The sequence below is a fragment of the Odontesthes bonariensis genome, chromosome 5 (genome assembly GCF_027942865.1).
Source record: "Odontesthes bonariensis isolate fOdoBon6 chromosome 5, fOdoBon6.hap1, whole genome shotgun sequence".
NCBI classification, from domain to species: Eukaryota; Metazoa; Chordata; class Actinopteri; order Atheriniformes; family Atherinopsidae; genus Odontesthes; species Odontesthes bonariensis.
In genome coordinates this window covers 2,134,803-2,156,113 of record NC_134510.1, presented here as the reverse complement: position 1 = coordinate 2,156,113, position 21,311 = coordinate 2,134,803, and the positions used below count along the sequence as shown (strand labels likewise).

The 21,311-nt window shown below is 41.4% G+C and overlaps 1 protein-coding gene across 1 annotated transcript in view; it reads right to left on the bottom strand.

The window, feature by feature from the left end:
• Positions 1-6,665: 6,665 nt before the first annotated feature.
• Positions 6,666-21,311, bottom strand: part of sim1a (SIM bHLH transcription factor 1a) — a 28,604-nt gene continuing 13,958 nt past the window's right edge. Inside the window, exons 7-12 of the mRNA XM_075466544.1 lie at positions 19,116-19,315; positions 18,748-18,854; positions 17,456-17,603; positions 12,551-12,722; positions 11,256-11,679; positions 6,666-10,955 (exon numbers count right to left, since the gene is read on the bottom strand). Coding sequence (XP_075322659.1) covers positions 10,267-10,955; positions 11,256-11,679; positions 12,551-12,722; positions 17,456-17,603; positions 18,748-18,854; positions 19,116-19,315 — 1,740 coding nt within the window. The 3' untranslated portion in view covers positions 6,666-10,266. The remainder of the gene's footprint in view (positions 10,956-11,255; positions 11,680-12,550; positions 12,723-17,455; positions 17,604-18,747; positions 18,855-19,115; positions 19,316-21,311) is intronic.

Below are 21,311 nucleotides of genomic sequence, written 5' to 3'. Positions count from 1 at the left end.
GTAAATTTCTTTTCAAAATTAGATTTGGTCTTTCCAGTTCTTCAAATAAAATGGGAGGTTTCAAGATATGTGTTATTGATTTTAAGAGGCTGAAAACCACAAATGGAAAGAGAAGCATGAGTCATCTCTGCAAAAAGATTTTATTTGGACTCATTTAAGAGTCTGTCGAAAACACCAGGGCCTGATGGGTTTACCACCGAATATTATAAAGCTTTCTCTACTCTGCTTAGCCTTTTCTTAAAGAAATGTACAATGAGGCCTTCTCTCTTGGACAACTTCCTAGCACCTTGTCAGAGGCTACGATTTCACTTCTTCTTAAGAGGGATAAAGACCCTTTATTATGTAGCAGCTATAGACCCATTTCACTTTTGAATGTTGATTTTAAGATTTTAACTAAAGTTTTGGCATTACGCTTACAGCGGATACTACCCTCAATTATTAATATGGATCATGGTTTCATGCCCGGGAGGCAGTCCTCATGTAACACCAGGAGGCTCTTTAATATCATCCCCTCCCCTAGTGCTACAGTTCCTGAAATCGTTGTGTCCCTTGATGCTGAAAAGGCCTTCAACAGGGTTGAGTGGAGCTTCCTATATAAGGTGCTGGGCAAATTTGGACTTGGCAGGGCCTTTGTCGACTGGGTGACGCTCTTGTATTCCTCACCTAGAGCCTCTGTACGGACAAATGACATTCTATCCCCCTCCTTTCCTCTGTGTCGCGGTACCAGACAGGGCTGTCCCCTCTCCCCGTTATTGTTTATTTTGGTTATTGAGCCCCTAGCCCTCTGGCTACGTGCAGAGGCCTCTTTTAAAGTTATAACAAGATTTACTATAGTTAATAAGGTTACTTTATACGCTGATGATCTTCTATTGTATGTTTCAGACCCTATCTCCTCCTTTCCCATTATCCTAAATATTCTTAACAAATTCAGCACTATATCCGGCTACAAACTTAATTACCAAAAAAGCTAACTTTTATCCATTAATGACTCTGCCAAAACCCTTCCGTCCTCAATAGTACCGTTTCGCTGGTCTAATAATGGTTTTTAGTTACTTGGGCATTCAAATTGCACTATCTCGTTCTGATCTGGAGAGACGGCATCCATCCCACTTTGGAAGGAGCGGCTCTCATTTCTAGAAATATGGACCAATTTATTTGCCACCCTAAAACATGACAACCCAGGGTTCAGAGCAGGATGCAGAGTTGTAGTCTTACACACTTCTCTGCAGCTTCCCACCTGCTGCTACCCACCCAATCGATTAACACAAAAGGAGCAAATCCTCTTGTGCAAAAAGAAATTATTAAAACAAAAACTTTAACTGAACAAGAACATCAAACTATTAAATGTGGTTTGCTGAATATCAGATCTCTCCTTTCGAAGTCTCTGTTAGTGAATGAGTTGATTTGTGATCATCATATTGATATATTTTGTCTTACAGAAACCTGGCTGCAGCAGGAGGATCATGTTAGCATTAATGAAGCAACTCCCTCTGACTGTTTAAATGTTCACGTTCCTGGAACCACAGGCAGAGGAGGAGGAGTGGCAGCTATTTTCAGATCAGGGTTACTCATCAGTCCCAGACCCAAGATTAGTTTGAGCTCTTTTGAATCTCTGATTCTCAGTTTTTCCCACGCAAAGTGGAAATCCCAGAAACCTCTTGTGTTTGTTGTTGTGTATCGTCCACCTGGCCCTTATTCTGAGTTTCTGTCTGAATTCTCAGAGTTTTTATCCCAGTTAGTGCTGAGTACAGATAAAGTCATTGTAGTGGGTGACTTTAATATTCATGTAGATGTTGAAAATGACAGCCTGAATATGAACTTTAATTCTATATTAGACTCTATTGGATTTTCTCAGAGTGTTCACAGACCGACTCACTGCCTTAATCACACCCTTGATCTTGTGCTGACTTATGGCATTGAGAGTGAACAGTTAACAGTGTTCCCTCATAACCCTGTCTTATCTGACCATTTTCTGATAACCTTTGAGTTTACATTACTTGACTATACAGTTTCTGAGAAGAAATGTACATATAGAAGGTGTCTATCAGAGGATGCTGTAACCAGATTTAAAGAATTAATTCCATCATCCTTTTCTTCACTGCCATGTGCAGATATGACAGAGGACGACTCCCTAAACTTTACTCCAGCAACACTTGACTCTCTTGTTGACAGCACTATAGTTTCAATGTGTACAGCACTGGACAATGTTGCCCCTCTGAAAAGGAAGGTAATCAGTCAGAAGAGGTTGGCTCCTTGGTATAATTCACAGCTGCGTGCTTTAAAGCAGACTGCAAGAAAGCTGGAGAGACAGTGGCGTTCCTCTAATTTAGAAGAGTCTCAGTTAGTCTGGAAAGATAGTTTAACAATGTATAAGAAAGCCCTTCGTAAAGCTAGAACTGCTTATTATTCATCATTGATAGAAGAGAATAAGAATAATCCCAGGTTTCTTTTCAGCACTGTAGCCAGTCTGACTAAGAGTCCGAGCTCTGCTGAGCCAGGTATTCCTTTAACTCTCAGCAGTGATGATTTCATGAGCTTCTTTATTAATAAAATTGTTTCTATCAGAGAGAAGATTGATGGAGTCCTTCCCACTATTATCAGTGATGTATCATCAAGTACAGCAGCTTTAGAAGTATTTTTAGAACCTGATTTGTATTTAGACGGCTTCTGCCCAGTTGATCTCTCTGAACTAACAACAGCAATAGTCTCTTCTAAACCATCAACTTGTGTTTTAGACCCAATCCCAACCAGACTGTTCAAGGAGGTTTTCCCATTAATTGACACTTCCATATTGGATTTGATCAATCTGTCTTTGTTGACAGGATATGTACCTCAGCCTTTTAAGGTTGCTGTAATTAAACCTTTACTTAAAAAACCTACTCTTGATTCAGAAGTGTTGGCTCATTATAGACCTATATCCAATCTCCCTTTTATGTCCAAAGTTCTTGAAAAAATAGTTGCAGCTCAGCTTTGTGATCATTTCCACAGAAATAATTTGTTTGAAGAGTTTCAGTCAGGATTCAGAGTGCATCATAGCACAGAAACTGCACTGCTGAAAGTTACCAATGATCTCCTCTTAGCCTCTGATAGCGGACTTGTGTCTGTGCTTGTCCTGTTGGATCTCAGTGCTGCATTTGATACGGTCGATCACAGTATCTTATTACACAGACTTGAACGTGTTATTGGGATTAAAGGAACTGCATTAGGCTGGTTTAAATCATATTTATCTGATAGATTTCAGTTTGTTCTTGTAAATGAAGAATCTTCCTCACACACCAGAGTAAGTCATGGAGTTCCCCAGGGTTCTGTGCTTGGACCGATTCTTTTCACTTTATACATGCTTCCATTAGGTAACATTATTAGACAGCATGGCATAAATTTCCATTGCTATGCTGATGATACTCAGCTGTACTTATCTATAAAACCAGATGAACCCAATAGGTTGGTCAGACTACAAGCATGTCTTAAAGACATAAAGACCTGGATGACTCAGAACTGTCTGCCGCTAAATTCAGACAAAACTGAAGTCGTTATCTTTGGACCTGAGCGTTTCAGGGAGAAATTGTCTAGCTATATAGTTACTCTAGATGGTATTTCCTTGGCTTCTAGTTCTACAGTGAGGAACCTTGGAGTTATTTTTGACCAGAACTTATCATTTGACTCGTATATAAAACAGGTTTCTAGGACTGCCTTCTTTCACCTTCGTAATATTGTTAAAATCAGGAACATCTTGTCTCAGAGTGATGCAGAAAAACTAGTCCATGCATTTGTTACTTCAAGATTGGACTACTGTAATTCTTTATTATTGGGCTGTCCCACATATTCTCTGAAAAGCCTTCAGTTGATCCAAAATGCTGCAGCCAGAGTTCTGATGAGAACTAACAGGAGAGATCATATTTCTCCAGTTTTAGCTTCTCTTCATTGGCTCCCTGTTAAATTCAGAATAGAATTTAAGATTCTTCTCCTTACATATAAAGCTCTTAATGACCGAGCTCCATCATATCTTAAAGATCTCATTGCAAGATATTTTCTAACAGAGCACTTCGTTCCCAAACTGCAGGTTTACTTGAGGTTCCCAGAGTTTCTAAAAGTAGAATGGGAGGCAGAGCCTTCAGTTATCAGGCCCCTCTCTTGTGGAATAAGCTGCCAGTAAATGTCCGGGAAGCAGACACCCTTTCCACTTTTAAGACCAGGCTTAAAACTTTCCTTTCTGATAAAGCTTATAGTTAGGGATGGCTCAGGTGATCCTGAAACATCCCATAGTTAAGCTGCTATAGGCCCAGACTGCTGGGGGGCCTCATCTGTCACACCTTTCCTCACTTTACTCTCTTTATGTATATGTGATATTATTGTGGTCATTAACTCGTGTTTCCCTGTTCCAACACATATCCTTTGAAGGGTGTTACAGTGCCCCCCCTCCCCCCTTTCTGTCTTCTCAAACCCCAGCTGGTGGAGGCGGATGGCCACCCTTCCTGGTTCTGGTTCTGCCAGAGGTTTCTTCCTGTTCAAAGGGAGTCGTTTCTCTCCACAGTCGCCTCAGGCACGCTCAGGTCGGGAGATTGGACCGAAAAACATAAAGTTTTCAGTGTAATCTGTTGGTTTTCTTAGCTAGGAAATTGTTTTTGAATTGGCTCTATATGAATGAATTGGATTATTTTATGAATAATGATGATTACAATTAATTGAATTCCAATTGGCTTGAATTGGACTTTATTATCTAAGTGCCTTGAGATGACATTTGTTGTATTTGCCTCTATATAAATAAAAATTAATTGAATTGAATTGAATCTGTACCGAGTAAACCTTACCCCTTTGATAGATAAGACAGAAGCTGACTTTGCTCGCTGGTCAATTTTGCCCATTTCACTCGCTGGGCGAATAAGCTTGGTGAAAATGGGGATTCTTCCTAAGTTTCTTTACATGTTTCAGCATCTTCCAATTCTTCTCAATAAATCGTTTTTTGCTAAATTAGACAAATTGATTTCAAATTTTTTATGGGTTGGGAAGCCTGCCAGAATTAGTAGGTCGGTTTTACAGTCCCCCAAAGAGAAAGGAGGATTTGCCCTCCCAGTTTTTAGGTATTATTACTGGGCCGCAAATGTGCAGAAACTGGTATTTTGGATGAATGATGAAGAAGACACTATGCCGGCTTGGGTTCAGTTAGAGAAAAAGTCCTCCCAGTTCTCACTTCGCTCAGTCTTGTGCTCACAACTTCCTCTCCCGCACTTAACTAACTGCCCTGTTGTATCCACTTCTTTAAAAATATGGAACCAACTTAGGAAACAGCTCGGCCTTTTGCACTCATCTGCCTTGACATCAGTGTTTAAAAACTTTATGTTTGGACCATCCCAGGACTCAGTATTTAAAGTTTGGCATGATAATGGAATTTAATCAATTGTAGATCTTTATACTGAAAATGTATTCTCGTCTTTTGAACAGCTATCTGTCAAATACCACCTTCCAAAACACAATTTTTTTCATTTTTTTCAAATCCATGACTATGTTAAGAAGCTGTTTCCTTACTTTCCGAATCACCCTCCAGAAACCCTATTAGACTCTCTCCTTTCAATTGATCCCAGTCTTAGAGGATGTATTTCGGTTCTATACAAGCTTATGCTATCAGAAACATCTGCAAATGCAGTCAAAACAGCTTGGGAAGAGAATCTTAACATTGTGTTTACAGAACAACAATGGACTTCTGCACTGGCTCTGGTGCACTCAACTTCCATCTGTGCCCGGCATAGACTAATTCAATGCAAAGTTGTTTACAGAGCTCACTATACCAATTCACGGCTATCAAAAATGTATTCCTCTGTAAATGATGCCTGTGGCAGATGTCAACTTTCCCCTGCTAATCATTCACACATGTTCTGGTCATGTCCTAAGCTGAAACCATTCTGGACAGGAATTTTCAATTCCCTATCCGAAGCATATGGGTTTCTGGTTGCCCCTAATTCAGTATCTGCAATTTTTTGGTATCCCCCCTGTCTCTAACTTGCCGAAAGCAATGAAACAAGCCATAGCTTTCACCACTCTACTCGCTCGAAGGCTGATCTTACTGAATTGGAAAGTCTCTCACTCCCCTTCACATGTCCGCTGGGTGCGAGAAGTGCTCTACAACCTCAAAACAGAGAAATTGAGGTTTACTTGTAGAGGTTCCACCAAGTTATTTCATGCTACATGGGATCCCTTTTTATGGTATTTTGATTCCTTAGCTCTATCTGACATTGAGGATATTTAAATATCTGACAAACCTGTAAGTTTAAATTTTCTATGTATTTGTACTTATTTATTTAAACTAATATTCTTAATCATTTATCCCCTCCTTATTTATTTTGTTATTATTTTTATTTATTTATTTTTTTCCTTTTTTCTCTCTTTTTTTTTTGTTGGCCTGTGGGTGGGATGGGTGGTCAGGGTGGGATGGGGGTTAACAGAATTTTTGCGGCTACTGATTGTATTTATATTTTTATTCTGACCCAACAATGTCTGTCTTATTATGTTTAAAATGTTCAATAAACAAAGTTAAAAAAAAAAAAGAGTCTGTCGAAAACACACTCAGTAAACCAGCAGTGAGACTGGATTTGATTGCAGCTATTTCAGACTCATCCAGAAACATTTGCTTAATAAATACAGATGTTGCCCGTGTGCTTACCTGTTGCGGGAAATTCTTTTCTGAGCATATATACAGTACACCATCAAGGTTAAGAAATTAAACACAATTTAACCAAACCTTTGACAAACCAAATAAAAAAAAATCCATACTTGTATAAATATAGGTTGATTTTTATTGAGGAGGACATAAAGAAAGAAATTTAAGAACAATTTCAAATCCTGTTGTACAAACATGTTCACATAGTATGACATTTATTCGTTTTTTCAGGGATCCAATATAGTGAATGACACTCTTAAGCTGCCTGGCCTGGCGTCCCAACAGATTGCATATAGCCACAAGGGTCAGTCTTCCCACAACCACTGATTACTGAAAACATTTAATGTTTACTTTTACTTCCCGAGATCATCATCAAGTGTTTGCTGATCTGAAGATGAAGTATGTATGATCTCATTTCATTGTTTTTCCAAATAATTTTTTTTTGTACTCCACAAAATTAAGTTTTGTAACCTATTTAAATATGTTATCACATACATGGCATATTTATCATATACCATGACAGTCATGGGTGTATCTGCCCCTTTTTTTTATTTCTCCTCAAGAGACAGTGAAGAGAATAGTTTTGCATATCAGTCTATTAGGTTTAAAATGACAGACTATTCCTGTAGGATTCCACTGCAAAAACACACCACACTGTCATCTCCACATAGTCATGCTCAGTCTTCCCATGAACTCCATCTTTTATAGTGCAAAATGTTCCAAAGCTTAGAAAAAGCAAACATTAAGGAACAGTTGGACAGGGTGGACAAATTGATGAGAAGCAGAATGAGAAACCCAAGTTAAAGTAAAAACTCCACCCATTTCTTTTTCCATCACACTGGTTGATTTTGACCAAAACACTTTTAGATTTTCTTACACTTGTCTGCTTTGAAAATGCAAAAAAACGTTCGGTGGGCAGGTATTCGGATGAGAGGTACCATCAAGACCAAATTATGTTCTGTCAATTACTCAGTTAGTTAGATATCAAAACTACTTGGCTAGGGTTAGAACACAGTCAGATTTAGGGCTTAAAGACATTGAGTTTACAACGCGCCCGTACTGTGAGGACTCCATCTTTACCCTTCACCTTAGTTTCTCTCACATACACTTGAGGCTGAGAATCCTTTAGACCTAATTATCAGCCATATCTGGATGCATGATCAAATGCGGCTTGGGCACGTTTTGGGGAGGAGGACGGTGCCTGAAAGCTGTGACAGTCACTGGTGAAATGTACATCTGTTTTATATGTCAGCAGTTTTTTATGCACTGCTGTTCTGGGGACATTTTTCCCCAGAATAACATGATCACCCATTCCATCAAGGACCCTGAACGGATGTTAATGTGACCAAATAAGGGACCAATAGTTTGTTATTTTAATTTGTAAGATCAGTAGAAAATTAGACCGTTTTTATTAAAAACTCAGTAATATCAAAATAAAGCTTAAATTGATCCTTAATGAGGCTGGTGGACCCACTTCCTGAAACCAAGTTAGTATTCCTTTAATGCTCGGTCCAAACAATATTCCATCTAAAATGTTTTAACTGTCCTGTGGTAAAACCATGGATCTTTGGTATATTTGGTATATATTTCTAATAATCATATGCATCTTTATATGAACCAAGCTTTAGTGCTTTTTGGACCATGGCAGCTCAGGGTCTGGCCTTCATGCTGTCACCAGTCTAAGTGTTCTTTTTTTTTTGTCCTGATTTGGGTCGGCCATGTTTTGAAAAGTTCTAAAGGGTTTGTTGAGGTCAGGTCAGATGTCTCTTGAACTCCACAAAAAGTAAATAAAGGGAGTAAGCTGCAAAATGGTTGAATTATCTCTGAGGATTTCAGGCACTGGTACAGTTACATGAGCTCGTTTATACCTCTTGTGAATATCTACTTAAACAACCTAAATAAGAAACAGTTGGGACTGTATGGAAAATGCAAAAAAAAAAAAAAAGCAGAGATTCTTGCATTTACTTACTTTTTATTTCATTGCAGACAGTATGTGGCCATGATATTTCATATTTTGTCTCATTTCATTTAATGTGTTAAAATACATTTTTTTGCATTTTAGACCTGCAACACATTTGAAAGAAAAGTTGGAAGAGGACTAATTTAAGGGTAGTAATGACTTAAACAACCATGATGATCATGACTTGGTACAAAAGCTGCATCCACGAAAGGCAGAAGATCCCTTATCGCTCTACAATGCAGAATACCATTAAACCACTCAAGAAATGACAATGGAGCAAGCCTACAGTAAGTAGTCGATCTTAGATTCCTTAGATTGCCCTTCATAAAGAAACCATAAGTTCAATTCAATTCATTTTTATTTATATAGCGCCAAATACAACAAATGTCATCTCAAGGCACTTAGATAATAAAGTCCAATTCAAGCCAATTGGAATTCAATTAATTGTAATCATAATTATTCATAAAATAATCCAATTCGTTCATATAGAGCCAATTCAAAAACAATTTCCTAGCTAAGAAAACCAACAGATTGCACTGAAACTTTGGTTTCGGTCCAATGATGATAAGTCATCAATATTACAGGATTATGGTGAGAAACCTTTGCCAAGAACTATGATACAGAGTTAAATTAATAAATAGAACTAAAAACTTTACAGTGCAAAAAAAAGAAGCCTCATGTTAAGCTTGCTTAGGGGCGGTGTTTACTTCTCTGGGCTCGGAGGCATCTGGGATGTACCATCACACGGTGGAAACCTGTATAATGGTCAGACAAATCAGTATTCTGTCTATTTTTTAGAAGAGAAGCACCCTATTTCCTGAACCAAAGATGAAAGTAGCATACAGTCCATATGGTCCTTGCATCTTTGGTTCATAGCACGTCAGCATCCAGTCGATGTATAAGTGCCCTTAGCAAAGCTCTTTTACACTTCTGTGGTGTCAGCACTGACGAATAAAACTTTACTGTGATTTTAGAGCAACAGAGCTGCCTTAAATATAACAACCTTTCTGGAGATACCCGTGTATTTTTCAACGAGACAATCCAAAAGCACATTCTGCACACGTTCCAAAGGCACGGCTGAGGAAGAAGAGGGTACGGGTGCTGAACTGGCCTGCCTGCAGTGCTGACCTGTCCCCAACAGAGAACATACAGAGAAAGGAAAAGGGTGATAACAATGACCCCGTACTGTTTGCACGAAGAATGGGACAAAGTAACATCTGAAACACTTCACCACCTGGTATCCTCAATGCAAGATTTTAAGGCTTTTAAGTGTTGTCAGTAGCAATGGAATCGTTACAAAGTAGCACAAGTTCCAATTTTTTTGGGAATGTGTTGCAGGCCCTCAAGGCAAATTGGATGAATGTTGACAAATTATATGATGTTTATGAGAAAAAACATGAAATATCTTGACATTTGGTTTTATTACCATTTTCCAGAGTCCCAACTTTTTCTAACTTGAGGTTGTACACAGCTGATAAAAACTTTTGGTCCCACATAGATGCCAAATTGAGAGATTTTGATCAGAATTCCCCAGTATGATGACTAAAAAGCAGCTGACCAGATGCAGAGTGAAAACGGCTTGCTGTTGTTAGGGAAACAGCCCGAGCTGGCTGGCTCCCTGTGACTCTTGTCCCAGTGCGTGAGTCAGTGAGTGTTAGCTACTATTGGTGATAATGACAGAGGTGCCCTTGTGTCCAGGGTTCTGCTCTACTGGTACACGGAAGTGATCATAGTGGCTGGGGCCAGTGCTGGCAGAGGTGCAGTAGCTCCGGAGGCTCTCTGGGTCATAGAGGTGCTCCAGAGTGTAGCCTGCCAGGGAATATGTTGTATGCTTGTCCAAATAGGGCCGTGAGTGGCCATGAGAGGGGTAGAGGGCCGGGGCTGGCGTAGGGGACGCTGAGCATGTACCCGGCCGACCAAAAGAGTGGTGAAACTGTAAAGAAAGTGGAGACAGATCGGTCTGGAGGTAGTCTTTGGGATTGTGGAGACGCTCAGAGCCGAGACTGGTGAGCCTGGGTAGGGGGGCAGGGCTGGGTGCAGGACTGATCACCTGACCAAAACCCCGACACACCACGGCCTGTAGTGGCAGGGGCCCTTGAGTATACTCTGGAGAGAAGCATGCAGCGGGACCCTTGGGAAGTCCATTGGCTAGGCCTAGTGTGGGGTCTTCAGGGCCCTTGCGCAACTGCAGTCGACTTTCCTCTTCCTTGATCATCTGTTGGGTGGCTCTGATCAGCGTCTCAATCTTACTGGGCTCCTCAGCTCGGTATCGATCCCCTGAATCACTGGCTGAACCACCATCTGGAGAGCTGACAACACTGTCTTCATCCCAGTGGCCTCGACCTGCAGGAGAAGGCAGCGAAAACACTCAGAGGTGCTGAGAAAGCATAGCCAAGAATCAATATCTCCATCAGCAGCTACAGCAACATTTATCTAGCACGGGTTCCATTGAATTCTTAAGTTTAAACTCAATTAATCTTTATTCATGTGGGGTTGATTTAAAACAAAAAGGTATCATGAGGCACTTTTCATAAAATTAAAGCCAACAACTGTCTTTGAGTAAGCACTAGGCTGCAATGGCAATCTATCTAGACTTTAGCCCACGCATTTGGTCTGGACAGGAGACAAGGTGTAAGTCCTCACTGTGGTAGCTGTGGATGGCTGTGATGCGTGGCGTGATGCGTGGCGTGCTGCTGTCATGTCCGTCGTGGCTCTCCAAAGAGCTCTTACTCAGTGGTACGAAGGATCGTGCAGAGCCCCACCACGTGTCTCTGCCAGGTGGAGGTGCTCCTAGGAAATATCTCCCCGCTTCACATCGACCCCGCTCACAGCTCTGTCCTTGCCCATGTGTGTGGAAGTGTGTGTGGTCGTTGTCACTGGTGGCGTGATGCTGCTCCTCAGACAGGCTGTAGCAGAGAGTGCGGGGATCAGAGAACTGCCTGTAGCCGTACGGGGTATCCAGACCTTCACTCTGCTCAAGCTGAGGGGAGGCAGAGTCTGTAAGGGGACTACTGCCCCATGGACTGTCCTGGTCAGATTCTGATCGCTCTATGTGGAAGCTGGGATACTGGAATGGGGGTGGAGGAGGATGGAGAGAGGGGGGGGACAAGAAAAAAGACGGATGAAAGAACGATGAAAGCTCCTGGGAGGCACATTTGAGCATTTACATTTGATTCATCTTAGAAATAAGCAAACAAAGTAGCAATTTAGGACCCACCAACCATTTGGGATTCCATCCACAAAACACACTGAAATGTGTATATGAAGAAGCTGCAGCTTCGTTCCGGATCAGAGCACAGGCAGAATCTTAATCCCCCTCCACTTCATTATCATTGTGGAAGCACCAACCATCGTTAACTATCATCCCTCTTTCCCTCACCATGTCAGTAGTGCAACCAGGAGAGCAATCCTGTTTAAACATGCATTCACACAAGCTGCCACCAACTGCTGTGGCGTTGCACGGCATGTTGACGACATCCCACAGTGCCCCATCATCTGACTGGGTGGAAAAATAAGTCCCAGCCAGTCCAATGAGCTGCTTTTTCCACAAACAGAAATCTGAGCCCTGCGTTATTCTCAGGGTCAGGTGTCCTCCTCATTAGCTACCAAGCTGTTTCTTCAATTAATCCACTTCATTCATTCATTATTGTTTTCAAAATCAGTTCAATAATCTATTTTAATTTTCAACCAACCTACACATGTATCTGGATCTCTGCAGCATGTGTTATGCAAAGCAAGAATTGCTCTGTGGATAACACATATGCAGTAGCATGGTACGTGCCCTCCATAATCCCCCAGAATGAGTGCTGCAACTGCAACTTTCCTGATGTGAGGCTTGGCTGAACCGGAGACCGTTGCATCATATGTTCACGCATGCACATCCCAACTGGTGATAGACTCAAGCTAAATGACAGGCTAGTAAGTGATGAAATGGTCACCTGCGTGTAGGGTGAGAGTCGAGCTTTGGTCTTGGGTCGGGATACTCTGCTTCTGGTGGTTTTGCAGTTTTCCATGAGGCTGCTGCTGCTGCTGCTGCTGCTGCTGTAGAGGAAAGAAGCCTTGGATGTGGCCTGGTCCAGAGAAAGCTGGAGCCCTTTGTATTCTGTCTCCCTAAAGATGAAAGAATAAATGTTTTGCATTTGCATACTAGAAATTTGACATGGTCCATGATGACACGAGGAGAGATCCCAGCGCTTTGGAAAGGCTTTTTATTCACAAACACAAACAGCACATGTGCACCTGCAAGTTCAGTTTTTCTGTAGGTGCAGAAAGCCATCAACATCTGTTTGGCAATTAGGGCCTCATTATAGAGCTGAGAGGGCGAGCATGTGGAGAGATCTGCGCACGTGTGTGTGTGCGTGTTGTGAGTATGACTGCTGGGAGGGCTTTGGATGTGCTCAGAGGGCTGCAACGGCTGTTCAGATGCTTGTTTTACCAGAAGGATTGCAGCAAGGCCCTCAACAAACACTCTACAGAGACAAAGCTGTCCTATCAAAGGCACTGGGAGATTAAAGGCTATGTCTGGCTAAATCAGGCCCATAGGAGAGGCTTGGACGTCTCACTACTGGGAAATGGGAATCGATTTCTCGCTTAAGTGTTCTCACCATGGAAGATGAATCAAGTTTGAGGCAACAGAAAACCTGGACAGGGTTTACTCCAGACAAATAGTGATCCATCCTGCATGTGCATCGTCCCTTTGTCTCAATCCCTCTCCACACAAACACTAATTCATATACAAGCAGACACATTTCACAGGATTTAGATTTCTTTCATTCTGAGTATCCGGAGATGCCGCTTTCATTTCATATTGCTACTCTAATTATGTTGCTTGAATCCCATAAATATTGTGTCCTCTTTGATGCAAAATCTTCTTCTTCTTGTCATTATTATTATTAACATTATTATTATTGAAGTGAATAAGGCCCAACAGAGTTCAGTATAATGAATGAATAGACATTGGGACATAGGTCAAATCTGGATTTGTACATTTGCTGCAGATAAAGGATTGCTAAATCACAGTGGCAGCAGTGGCAGGTCTGCAGAGCTGAAACACAAGGTGCAGAGGTTATCAGAGCTGAGCACACAGTGAGAGTTCACAAGCAGGTGAAGTGCCTCCAACACATGTGTTATCCAAGGCTGTGTACACTAAAGCGTTTGGGCAAATCAACTCTACTCCTGATAACATATATATTCGACATTACTCTATCTATTGTCCCATGTGTTATGCAAAAAGAAAAAACAAAGAACATGAAATAAAGCAAACCACCTCATTTTCACCATAGGTGCATAGCTCAGTCAGTACAGGGCTTTAAAAAGAAGAACAGGAGGGAAATAAGGCTTTATTCCGTAACACCAAACCGGAGCCTATTAATGCTGATCAAGTTTACAACCTATCAATTAAAGCGCCATAAACACAAATGTGTTTGATGGGATTAGATGTAGGTTCTACATGCAGGTTTAGAAAATGTGTATCAAGCTGTTCTCTGCCTCTGAAAGCAGCCAGCCATGCTGCTTAATGGAGGGTTTTATAGGCTTTATTCAGTCATGTGTTCGCTCTTACATCTGTGAAATACAGACATCAGGGCTGATAAAATCATGGATAATAGGAGAACAAATGGCATCCATCACTTGCTAACAAGAGCAGGGCTCATGCTGGTCGAATGTCTTCCATGATTACAGTTTGATTTTATTGGAAAGTTGTTAAAAGTAGAAGACTAAAAAATTTTACAGGCATGGTGGCCGATGAGAACTAACAGCAGAGATCATATTTCTCCAGTTTTAGCTTCTCTTCATTGGCTCCCTGTTAAGATTCTTCTCCTTACATATAAAGCTCTTAATGACCGAGCTCCATCATATCATAAAGATCTCATTATAAGATATTTTCCTAACAGAGCACTTCGTTCCCAAACTGCAGGTTTACTTGAGGTTCCCAGAGTTTCTAAAAGTAGAATGGGAGGCAGAGCCTTCAGTTATCAGGCCCCTCTCTGTGGAACCAGCTGCCAGTTTGGGAGGCAGAGCCTTCAGTTATCAGGCCCCTCTCTTGTGTAATAAGCTGCCAGTAAATGTCCGGGAAGCAGACACCCTTTCCACTTTTAAGACCAGGCTTAAAACTTTCCTTTCTGATAAAGCTTATAGTTAGGGATGGCTCAGGTAATCCTGAAACATCCCATAGTTAAGCTGCTATAGGCCCAGCCTGCTGGGGGAGCTCCCATGATGCACCTCTCACCCCTGATTGGGGCGGCGGTAGCTCAGGAAGTAGAGCAGTTGCGTGCCAATTGGGCCACATGTTGAAGTGTCCTTGGGCAAGACACTGAACCCCAGGTTGCCTACCAATGCATCCACTGGTGTATGAATGTGTGTGAATGATTAGAACAGAAAGCACTGTGTAGTGTGCTGTATGAGTGGGTGAATGAATGGGTGAATGAATGGGTGAATGAATGGGTGATGTGGCATGTAGTGTCAAAGCTCTTTGAGTGGTCAGATTGACTAGAGGAGCGCTATATAAGTACAGTCCATGCACCTCTCCTCCCTCTGCTCTCTTTCCTCTCCATGTACATGTGACATTATTGTGGTCATTAACTCGTGTTTCCCTGTTCCAACACATATCCTTTGAATGGTGTTACAGTGTTTGTTGTCCCCTCTTTCTGTCTTCTCAAACCCCAGCTGGTGGAGGCGGATGGCCACCCTTCCTGGTTCTGGTTCTGATGGCCACCCTTCCTGGTTCTGGTTCTGATGGCCACCCTTCCTGGTTCTGGTTCTGAACTTAATCAAAGAGATGTTTCGGTGCAATCTGTCCGCTTCCTTTGCCAGACAATTTTTTAAAATAGCTTTGTATGAATTGGACCAATTTGGAATTTAATTAATCAGATTAGATCACGTCTGTATTAGAGTGACCTGGATTCTAATTGGCTTAAACTGGACAGTATTTTTGAAGTGCTTTGAGGTGACATTGTCGTGATTTGGTGCTATAGAAATAAAACTGAACTGAAGTGAAAGACAACCAAGTGCTATTAAACACTTGTTGCAGGATAAAGGCCGAGCAAACATAGTCCTGTTTCAGACAGATAGGCTATGCTATGCCACGCTATCACAGAGCAGCCAGTGAATGTAACGGTCAGCACAAGCACACTTTGTAAACGATGAAACAAAGGAAATATCGAGCATGCAACAGAGCATTTGAGAAAATGAAGAATGTCTGCTGCCAACAAAGGAAGAAAAAGCACAAATTTTACATTTTTCCTAAAAGAAATCCCAATCGCTGTTTCTTTCTTTCAAACTTCTTCGAGCACACAACGACAATCATTTCAAAATCTGAATATGACTTGATAAACTTTTGTTAGATTGCCTGATTCTGCAAACCGGGTTTAAGCAAACACGTCATGTTTCTAATTAACCTCCAATAAATTGCTTCACGACAACTGTTTACATAAATCTCTAGTTCCAACACTCATTATTTTCTCAAAGCACACAATGACAGCACAGCGGCGATCTCAGGCAGCCCTCTCTCCCCTGAAGCTGCTATATGCATCGAAAAATTTACACCAACCCATCCGACTTCCACCTGCCACTTTGCTTCTCTTCCATACATACCACTACACATCTGTATATTACCAAAGATACTCAGTGATAATTGTTTCCATTAGTATCAATAATTATTCTACAACAGTGATTAAATCTAACATTGGGCTGTGTTGCATGAAGTTGTTTTTTGTAGTCTTTGGACAACAGTGGAGCTGATATATTATACACATGATACACACACAGCTCTTCTCCTGAAGCTTTATAGACCTTTGTACTATTAACAAATAGCTGCAGAGTTCACAGCGCACTGAATGAGTTCTCAGACAGTTTGGAGTTAGGATGGGTGAAGCTAGTTGCAAGGTAAAAAACATTCCTTCCTACATCAGTCTTCTCAAAGACTGTGACCACGAGCTGCTGAGTGTAGACACTGACTGTAGTTACTGATGTCAAATGAGCTCCTCGGTTTATACGCAGTTGTATTAACAAACCAGACTAAACAAGACAGCCTAATATCTGCGGATACCTGCTGACTGACATCAGCAGATAACAGGCTGGAAGGCGGACATGGGATTTACAACAGATGGAGTCAGAGATGGAGCCCTCGTCAGTATATTTAGAATCAAACTACACCTGTATACTTTATCTGTGCGGTGACACATTTTAGACTCTGTTCAAACAAGAATTTATTGTGCAGTGAAATCACAGCAGCTTCAATGCAAATTGCTTCTCAGGCCACACCCATAGTGAAAACTCTATATCTAAACCACATACAGAGAACTCAGATGGAGAGATACACATTTAATAAACAAGACGGGGACAACAAGTGGAAAGAAACCGTTGGCTCCCAAATTCCTTCACTTTTTACACTGTAACCATGGCTTTGACCACACCCATTATCATACTCGGCCTCCATTTGGATCTCAGCTGCCCACCTGTAAAGTTTCATAAATGTATGTTATACTATCATGACACTACGCAGAGACGGAATCTTTCTGCAGATGGAAAGACAGGCTGACACACAGTGGAACTACAACCAAATCAATCCTCGAGTTTTTCCTTCTACAAAAGACATCACCAAGAGCACACTGAGCACATGACAGGCAAACACACACACATAGATCCAAATAGCTATAGCAATGAATTAAGTGAATTCCTATGTGAATGTACCTCTGGCCACGCAGTATAAATCAGTAAGAAGCAGACATGAACATAGTGGACACAAACTTAACAAATATTTGTCTCAAGTAAATCTTGTAGTTCTCATTCTGGTTGTCAGAAAAATAAGATTATTAACTCTCACAGGAGTTGGTACTGACACTCACGTGAGAACGTAGTTGACGCTGACGATGCAGTGAGGTCGGGATGAGCGGCTGTTGTGTACAATGGTTGCATAGCTCTGAACCCAGACCCAGCCGCCATGCTTGGCCAAGAAACGGTAGTACTTTGTGGTGACCTGCCCTTTGACCAACACTGCAAGACCAAAAGAAAGGAAGAAAAAGCAAATGATTATCTAAAGGGAAAAAGTCCCAGCAAATGATATCAAATTACTTACAGCATAAATCAAATAGTGACCTTACGATGGGATCACCTCAGATTTCTTGAGCGATTCCCATCCCAGAAGATAAATGTTTAGATATAGTAACCTCATGCAAGAGCTACAAGTACATGAAAAATGAAGAGAATGTGAGACAGGAGCGTTAAAGGGGGAGTTCTTTCTTTCTTTATTTCTGGCACAAAATACGTTCACCTGCTCACCGATAACAGTTTGGGGAAACAACTTCCCCTTTAGGACTCAACGTACTCCGGTGATAACGCATTCACTTTGACAGCCCACGTTAATACATTGGCTCACAAGGCAACAGAGTATTTATTTGTTGCTTATAAAATCAACAGGAGTTACTCAGAAAAGCAACCATAGTTTGCATTTACCAGCCCATGTCCCACTTAGCCCTGGGTAACAGCATGCTCAAAAAACAGAAGCATATCTGAACAATTTTCTTTTCTTTTCTTTTCTTTTCTTTTCTTTTCTTTTCTTTTCTTTTCTTTCTGTTTGTTTGTGTCTGAGTTGTGATAGCTTCCTGAACGGCAAAAAAAAAGAGTATTTATGAGGCACCATCATCCCCTCCTCTAGTCCCTCTGCAAGCTTCCAGGAATTTGACCAATCCGAGGACACTTAAGCCAAATCATCTTCTTCTCCCCAGGAAAAGGTTGATCTAAAATAATGACAACCTATTTGGAGTAATGACGTGTGCACGTGTCTGTAGTTTGATCAGCCACAGAAGATGCAAGGAATCAGGCCAATGAAGGAGCAATGCGGACGTTATTGGGTTGAGAAGACGGTGACAAAGCAAACAACGGTCTGATGCTGTAGTGTTGCTTTTAAATGAATCTACACTTCTGCTATGAAATGTAAAAGTCCCTCTTCTTTTGCTCCTGCTCTCAGCAGCTGCCACCCTGAGAATAGCTCCCTGTTTCTCCAGATGGTGCTCTGGTGCTAACTACTCCTACCTTCATTATACAAGTCCACTTAAACAAACATGAAAACTATGGCTTTAAGAGTCTGGACTGCAGGAGTGTGTGTAGTTTGCTGGAGGATGAATCAAACCTTACTCACACAAATGATGTGCACATCGCAGTTGGAAGCAGTCACAGCTGTGGACATGATGATAGAGAGTCTTCTCTATTAGATCCTGAGGCTCATAGCCTGTCAGCTCAGCAACCCTGTGCAACACACACACACACACACACACACGAGGAAACACAGATATTTTAGTTTTCATCATATGCAGTGATCTATATTACAGGGACTTGTTTTTTGACCCCAGACGGGAGGAAGCACAGTTGCTGCTTTAACGGGTTTATGTCCCAGCAAGCAACTGAAAGCAATGCACATAATATGCAATAATCAAGTATTTCAATAGCCACAGTTCCATATAGTGCATGCATGTATGCACTGTGTGCAGGCAGATCCAGTGAAAGTACCGTGAGTCGAGGAAGATGAGCTTCATGTCCAGGCTGGCCCTGAACATGAACATGTTGCTGTGCAGTTTGATTTCAGTGACGGCGCTGGGCGGTAATGAGTGACCCACAGCCACCAGTCCGATGTTCTGATAGCAGCCGTCAAACGGAGACATGTCCAGACTGTACTGACGGATCTTCAGGTAGCCACTGCAGTGGATCACCTGACCCGGAGCACACAGACACACACAGACAGTCAAAGAATGGGAATCATTAGTGTTTTTCCTGGTTCGTTTTCAATCCCCACAATGAAAGATCAAATGAAGGCAGCAACGATAACTTTCCACAGTTGTTCATTTGTGTCTGATGGAAACACTGAGCACTGTGCAGCTCTCTGGGGCCAGATCAACATTCTAGACTTTGGGTATAGAAATTAGGATCCCACAGCAAATGAGACTGTTTCAATGTTTGATCTGCTGCTGCCAACATTATCATCATCACACATGATACAACTGTAAGCATGCTGATAACCTGCATGCTGTTCAGGGATTCTTTGGGATATTTCTCTATTTTCCTGAATGATTACAGTGCCCCCCCCCCCCCCCCCCCTTTCTGTCTTCTCAAACCCCAGCTGGTGGAGGCGGATGGCCACCCTTCCTGAGTCTGGTTCTGCCAGAGGTTTCTTCCTGTTCAAAGGGAGTCGTTTCTCTCCACAGTCGCCTCAGGCACGCTCAGGCCGGGAGATTGGACCGAAGACAAGTTTCAGTGCAATCTGTTGGTTTCCTTAGCTAGGAAATTGTTTTTGAATTGGCTCTATATGAACAAATTGGATTATTTTATGAATAATTATGATTACAATGAATTGAATTCCAATTGGCTTGAATTGGACTTTATTATCTAAGTGCCTTGAGATGACATTTGTTGTATTAGGCGCTATATAAATAAAAATGAATTGAGTTACTCTTCGGGTCTCATGAAGACTGCACCTACAGAATCCTATTTTAGGTTGAAACATTATCGAGTCCATAAGTGGGAGAACAGAAAGTGACAGGCATGTGTGCGGTTCGTTTGAAAATGGGAGCTGGGATGATAATTCTGCTACGGTGGACAAAACCATCTGAAAACTTACTTTTTCATCACTCAGCCTTTAGCCATAACAAAATATCTATAAGAAGACAAACAGTTCAAATCCTACATGGATGTGGTGTGTGCTGAAAGCTGCACTGAAGCCCACGGTTCAGACTGACAGCACGGGGAGTCACAGGCTGCAGAGGAGGCCGGTAACACCACCTCCAGTTAGATGAGCATGTTCATGCTCAGCAAACATGAAACCACAAGATTTACAGCACAAGCTTTCATCATTAGGCTAAATATCACTTTTCTACAAAGAACATATCACAATTATTTTTCAAGCACCTTGGTGGAGGATCACTCTCCATTTTTTTTTGTCACTTAAATTTTTATTGACAAATCAACAGAAGCGAATACAAACACAATCAACTTAAACAAAAAGCTGCCTTGGAATACATCAAATTATTACCATCTTGCGGATTAGTCTATTCATCAATTACTGTCCAATATCATCTTGAGCCTTGTACAGTGTCCATTTCTCCCAATTCTTGTCCAGTTGAGCTTCCTGAAGCCTCAATATGTGTGTCAGTTTTTCCATTAGAAAGATTTCTTCCATAATTGAGAGCCACTGATCTTTTGTTAGTGGTGTTCCTTTTCCCCAGTTTCTATTGATGGCTTTTTTGCCTGCCACCAACAATATTTTGATCAAGTAGCTGTCACCAGTGGCAACAGTCTCTTCTGAAAATTTACATAGATAAAGCACTGAACAGGTCTTTGACACTCCATATCCTAATATTTTCTTTAGCTCCGTACATACCATTTCCCAAAACACAGTTATTTTTTGACAATTCCAGAAAACATGAGAATGGTTCACATCAAAAGATCCACATTCCCGCCAACACTTCTGACGACTATTCAGTTGCCTACTTTTCATTTTCGGTGTAATAAAAAAGCGGATTAGGTTCTTCCATGCGAACTCTCTCCAGATTCGTGAGTAAGTAGTTGAGTGATGAACCTTCCACATTTCATGCCATTCCTCATCTGAAATTTCGAAATTAAGTTCTTCCTCCCATTTCAACTTAATATATGTAGTTGAATGCTTGTTGTTATTGTTCAATCCTTGATATAATGATGAAATTATTCTTATGT